General features: G+C 44.3%; 1 protein-coding gene across 1 annotated transcript in view; it reads right to left on the minus strand.

Annotated features, from left to right (window-relative positions):
* The window catches only part of tiparp (TCDD-inducible poly(ADP-ribose) polymerase), a 31712-nt gene extending 25339 nt beyond the window's left edge, over positions 1-6373 (minus strand). The window contains exons 1-2 of the mRNA XM_068042217.1: positions 6116-6373; positions 4435-5422 (exon numbers count right to left, since the gene is read on the minus strand). Of these exons, the coding sequence (XP_067898318.1) occupies positions 4435-5387 (953 nt within the window). The 5' untranslated portion in view covers positions 5388-5422; positions 6116-6373. The remainder of the gene's footprint in view (positions 1-4434; positions 5423-6115) is intronic.
* Between the last annotated feature and the right edge of the window lie 359 nt (positions 6374-6732).

The raw sequence follows: 6732 nt of genomic DNA on the forward strand, positions 1-6732 counted from the left end.
GATCTTTTCTACTAGTCTGAAGAGACCACGTCTGCTGACGAGGTCAAAGGCTTTGGTGAGATCAATGAAAGCAACGTAGAGGGGCATCTGTTGTTCGCGGCATTTCTCCTGTAGCTGGCGAAGGGAGAACAGCATGTCAATGGTGGATCTCTCTGCTCGAAAGTCACACTGTGCCTCAGGGTAGACATGCTCAGCCAACTTTTGGAGCCTGTTTAAAGCGACTCGAGCGAAGACTTTCCCCACTATGCTGAGCAGGGAGATTCCACGGTAGTTGTTGCAGTCACCGCTGTCATCCTTGTTCTTATAGAGGGTGGTGATATTGACATCGCGCATGTCCTGTGGTACTGCTCCCTCATCCCAGCACAGACAAAGCAGTTCATGGAATGCTGAAAGTATAGCAGACTTGGCACTCTTGATTATTTCAGGGGTAATGCCATCCTTCCCAATGGCTTTTCCACTGGCTAGAGAATCAATGGCATCACGGAGTTCCAAATTTGTTGGCTGTTTGTCCAGCTCATCCATGACTGGCAGAGACTGGGCTGCATTGAGGGCAGTCTCAGTGACAACATTTTCCCTGGAGTACAATTCTAGGTAGTGCTCCACCCAGCGGTCCATTTGCTTGCATTGGTCAGTGATCGTGTCTCCTGATTTAGACTTGAGAGGGGTGATCTTCTTGGTGGTTGGTCCAAAAGCTCTCAATGCCATCATACATTCGTCTGATGTTTCCGGTGTCGGAGGCCAGCTGAATACGACTGCATAGATGTTGCCAGTAGCAATCTGCACAGCGCCTGGCTGTTCTTTGTACAGGGCTTCTGGCTACTTTAAGTGCTATGGATGTTAACTCGCTGTAGTTTCTTGTAGTTCAACACAGTGCAATGCGCTTAATGGCTATGACAGGTTCCAGATTGAAACCAGTCTGCATTCCGCTTCTCACGCTTGCCATAGGTGGTCATTGCTGAGTCATAGATGGCGTCTCTGATGTGGGCCCACTTGGTCGCTGCAACACTTGTAGGAGTGTTTTGAAGGGCTTTTTCAAGTGAATTTAGAAACTTATGTAACAGCTGAGGATAAGAAATTCTGTTAGTGTTGATGTGCAGGCGGCTCTTCTGCTTGGAGTGATGTAGCTTCTTTGGTTGGAGTCTAACTTTGCTGCACACCAGGGAGTGGTTGGTGTCGCAGTCCGCACTGTGGAAGCTGCGTGTGATTTGGACACTGTTTATAGAGGCTCGCCTTAAGTGTAGTAAAATGTCCCAACGTGCTTCACTGGAGTGTTAGGAAACACAATATGACACCCAACCACATAAGGATATTGGGCAGATGACAAAAAGCTTGGTCAAAGAGGTAGACTTTATGGAGTGTCTTAAAGGAAGATTGAAGGGGAGATTGCCAGAGGGGTTTAGGGACAGTATTCCAGAGCTTTGGGCCTTGGAAGCTGAAAGCACGCCACCAATGGTGGAGTGATTAAACTTAGGAATACTCAAGAGGGCAGAATTGGAGAAGCACAGGTATCTTGGAGGGTTGTCGGGCTGAAGGAGATTACAGAGATAACAAGTGGAAAGTCCATGGAAGTATTTGAAAGTAATGATGGGAATTTTAAAATCGTTGGTTAACCGGGAGGTGATGTAGGTCAGTGAGCACAGGGGTGATAGGTGAGTGGGAATTGGTGCGAGTTAGGAAATGGGTAGCAGAGTTTTGGATGACCTCAAGATTATCGAAGGTAGAATGTGGGAGCCCACCTGGATTGGTCTTTTCCTGCCTGTTATTTTTTTTAATGTTCCTAAGAAATTCATTATGTGAAGTGCTTTGAGAAATTTGATATGAAAGGCTCTATATAAAGACAAATCTTATTTATGATGGGTCTATTTGGTGTACACTGGCAGCACAATATTGCTCAGGAATTTTTCAACCAGCATTTTCAACACTATAACTTATTGCAAAGAAGTGTTGGCTCCCTTACTTCATATTTACCCCCACTGTACTGTGCAAAGTTGCCAGAATTATATCAGGAATTCACATGTACCTAGAATTGTATCTGATCTTTTGAAATGTTTCAGAACCATACCATATGCCCCATAGTGCCCTTACAGAGAAAGATAAGTTGCAGAGTTCCAATTGGTTCGGCATGTGCAATTGATGTTGCTAGTGAGTCATACTGCAATTCCTCTCATGCCCAGCTGTGTCCTGAACATCATTTTGTTACTATTTGCATCACTGCTCTGCATAGCAACCATGAAAATTGGTCTCCATAAAAATAACATCTTCTTTTTAACAAGCAAAACTGACAAATATAAACCAGCAGTTATCAAAACTACAGATCTGTACAGGCGTGGTCCTTGGAGGAGGTCCATCCTGATTCAATTCAGTAGATTGTTACACAAGTTTGTTTTTCTTTAAATGATCATCTCTCCAAGAGACTCTTCATTAACCTTATCCTGTTAAGCAAACTCAAGCTGCATATGATTTTAAAAGATTTGTACTAATTCCGGCTCAGGAACATTTGTAGAATACTTTGTACAATTTCCATTTTATGTTAAGGTAATCTTATTTTACAACAAACACTGAATCTAAGGAAGCAACATTCTGGGCCAAATCAATCTGGCGTTTATTTGGAAATAACTGTCATTAAACACTGGTACCACTTTCTTGAAAAAAGCTCAAAAGAAAGACACTCCCTTATGTACACAGGATGCAACTGGCATCAACAGCATGAAGAAATGACTCAATTTCCAGGATCTTAACTAGTCACCAGTAACTCTAGCAGTCCATCACATGTTGGGATGGAACTGTGTCAATTGTGTCCTATAAATTCCACCTTTAAAAAGGCAATTTAACATGCTATTTAACCCCACTCACTCCATAAGGACATGCAAAAATTTCAAGTAATTGAAAACTACTTTTATTTTCAGTTACCAATGCAAGACACACACATAAAAACATGATGATCCATTAATAATTGAAAGAAACCATTCAACCATCACAAAAAACTTTTAAGTATCAATATTGTAATCACAAAATGGTCATCATTCTCAAAAATGCCAACTCAATTTCTTAATATAAGGTGGCTTGAGTTTCATACAGTCAACCATCTCTACACACCATGCTATATAATACAATAAAAGCAAAATACTGCGGATGCTGGAAATCTGAAACAAAAACAAGAAATGCTGGATTCACTCAGCAGGTCTGGCAGCATCTGTGGAAAGAGAAGCAGAGTTAACGTTTCGGGTCAGTGACCCTTCTTCGGAACTATATAATACATTGGCCTGTGGATCACAGTATTGGTACACCTATATCCAGTCACACAAAATGGTAGAAAAGGATCTGCCCCTACAACTGTGCACGTTCTTTATTACAAACTATGCCTTGTGGAGCTGCTTTGTGACATTGCAAAAGAAAGAAAGGAGAAGGGTGTGGGATGTTGAATTATCCCAATTGCTCTATGTGCCTCTTGCGGCCAGATTAAGAGCAACATTGATAGAGGCCTGGGAGCAAGTCAGCTGTGTCCCTCCCAGGTTGTGTCCAAAGCTGTGTGATGTAAAGAATGACCAACTAAACCAAAAAACACCACTTTGGCCTTCTTCTAATGGTAGTGAGCAGGAATTCTGAAATCATTCTCTAGTGCCCTGAAGTGTCATTAAAGTTACTCATAAGACATAATATATAAATAAGGCTCAAAGTGGAATGGTATGTATTGGTATAGCACTGGCAGCTGTACAAGCCAGCACATTACATTCTAGAATTTTAAATCTGGAATGTAACACTGCATGTTTGCATACCATCACTTTTAAGCCATTTTTGTACAAGAATGATATGTGGATTTTATTTTTATGCAGTTGCTGACGGCCAGAACAATGTAATTCAGTCAGATAAATGTACCAATACTTGTTTGAGTTATGCAGACATGTCTGATCAGTGAGAATCAGTTGACTACTGATGGTTTTTACTCGACCTTTCTCCAAGGGAGGTGCTGAACAGGCATTTTCCTGTGGCCAAACAGATTTTCACTAAAGCTAGGCTGCCGACAAATGATTAATAGCATTAACCAAATAGTGTGGTAACCATGCAAGCGATGTGCAGCACTAACTTGTTTACAAGTATTTTGGCAGGGTGCAGCATGCTGTTATCTGCATATTGTTACTACGGAAACAAAACATCACAACGGAACTGGGCTTCTGTGCACTGAAATTCAACAGACTTTCAAGTCAGTTCCTTTATGAGCACATCACCTTTATCAAGCTATAAAAGATCAAGCAATTGTCTTTACTCAGATGGTTTTTAAACATACACATGGAAAACTATCACTTGCAAATGATTATACAAACTCAAATAAAGGCACATTTATTGCTGATTTGAAGATAGGCAACAAAAAGCAGCATTGGAATACTGAAAAAACTTTTCAAAATATAATAAAGCTAATCCACTTCTGTTACTTACTGATGTTGAAGTTTGACTTGGTCATTGTCAGGATTGCAGTACAGTCTTTCTAAATGCTCCTGTGCCTCATCAGGCACTGCCTGCCAGGTCTGAGTTATACTATTTCTCAGCTGCCAGTGATAAGGTAGCACAGTGTGATGTTTCAGACAGTCATTCCCATATACACAAATCCCCTGCAAAAATTCGTCACATATCTCTATTCCATCTTCCTGATGGGTGTGATACTGTAACTGAGTCAAAAGGTCAAAGACAAGGTCGATCGATGCCTCCTCGCTCTTATCCTGAAAAATGCCAGTTTTTAAATCTTTCTCGGCCTTCACCTGGTTCAGTAGATCATGACAGAAGGAGTTCTGATAGACGCTATTGGCCTGAGGCTGGGCCAAGTTGCCGCAGCATTCTGTCGTGATAGCATCTTGGGTGGAATGTGCCGAGTTCTGGAATGGCAAGTTTGCAGAAGTGGAGATAATGGCAGATGCCTCTGTGGCAAAGGATTGATCAGATGGGAGCCCAGACTCCTGGCCATCGTGCTCCAGTCCCGGCGGCTGCTGCATCTGGCCAAGACCTCCCGTTGATGGCATCAGTGTGGAAACATCATTTCCTGACTTAGGGCACGCTTGATTTTCATTGGAGTTTTTTTTCAAAGGTTCAAATAAACTGGTCCGATTCTCTTCACAGCTGCGGGAAAGAAACACCCCGTCGCTCAGTTTGTCCGATCGTAACAAACTGGTGAGGATTAATCCCAGCGCTCGGAGATTCCTCACCTCGAACTTTCTCTGTGCGTGTTTCTTCTTGAGGAAAGTATTGATGAGCGGCACTTTGCAGGACAAAGTCACCTGTGGTGGGAACTTTGCTGCTGGGGATCTGGAACAGCCCAGCTCGGTACACTGCCCACTCTGGACAGGCGGTCTGGCAGCGGCTGCCCGGGGCCCACACAGCTGCAAACTCTTCTCCATGCTGCTTTTACGCTGCACAATCCAAGCTCGCCGACCTGTTGACAGGCAGATCGACAGTCATTAAACAAGTTCTTTTTTGCTTCTTTCCCCACCACCTTTAAACTAAAGCACGTTCAGTTCAACTCAAGATTGAAATCTCTCAACTCCTCCCTCCCCTCAGACTTATCACCCTCTCAAGCACGTAGGGCGAGCTCCCAACAATACTCAGGATAATTAATCCCAAACCTCGGACGTGCAGAATGGATGTTCCGAGCTGCAAATACGTGAAGGCGGGCGGGGAATTGCTGAGGAGATCGGCGCGGTTCAGGAATTGGTCAGTCAGTCCTGTCCCACAGCCGCGTCGCCTGCAGCAAAACGCCCCAAACTTTCCTGCAGCAAGAGCTTGGGCGGACCGGCAGCAGAAAATAACTAAAGAGACCAAATATTAACAGCCCGCATTGACTGATCAACTCCTCAACACACACAAGACACTTTAAACACGTCAACTAACAAGAATTCCCATCTGATAACAAAAATGTGAAAACTAAATATTTAGCACTAGTGATTGTTTGAAACATGACCAGGAAGCTTGACAAGCTTTTATGTCCGCTCATTACCGCCCCCTCCCCATAAAAAAAATCCTCCAGCACGGGCGGGGGTCGGAGTTTGAGTGGGGGATGAGGATTTTCCCTCCAAGTTTACACGGTTTACCCGAACCGTTTGCTCCAAGTGTCCGAACTCAGTCCTACCTTGCCGATCAGTTCAGCATCAGGCTGGGACTGCGAGCTGCAGCTGCTCACTGCGGCGCCCTGCTGATCGCTTTGGCCTTTGGAAGGATCTGTGTTCGGAGTGAGGACCGCCGCTCTCATCGGGCGGCTTTGAAAGCAGAGCGAGTTTGAGATCCAGTTCGAGCAGAGCCAAGAAGGCAGCGTTCACCTCTTGTCGCCGAGCTACCGGCCTTTAAGTAGCGAGCGGGTTTCGTCACTCAGAGGCCGCACCAGGCTGGGGCGGAGTCTGTCCGAGCCTGGCAAAGCCAAGCAGTGCGGAGGACTTTCATCTCCAACTCTTACCAGGAAATAGCACAGGCTGCCGGCTGCTTATTTACGCCTCTGCTTCTGTGCGCAAACACCAAATGTGCTCATTCCTTGGTCTTTGTGCCAGAAGTAAGGGAAGGGCTTGACTGGGAACACTGAGCTGGAAACTTGCTCACCAACTAACCCTTAAAGGATCGCATTGTCTTCCCAAAAACAACAGGAGAAACTGAACCACTCCCGCCAGAAGAAATGGTGTCAAAAACAGGCCTCACTCGATTTAATTTTATCAGGGTTCAACATTTAATTTGGAAATAATTGGAGCAGCTGTGAAA

The sequence above is a fragment of the Heterodontus francisci genome, chromosome 11, assembly GCF_036365525.1.
Source record: "Heterodontus francisci isolate sHetFra1 chromosome 11, sHetFra1.hap1, whole genome shotgun sequence".
NCBI lineage: Eukaryota > Metazoa > Chordata > Chondrichthyes > Heterodontiformes > Heterodontidae > Heterodontus > Heterodontus francisci.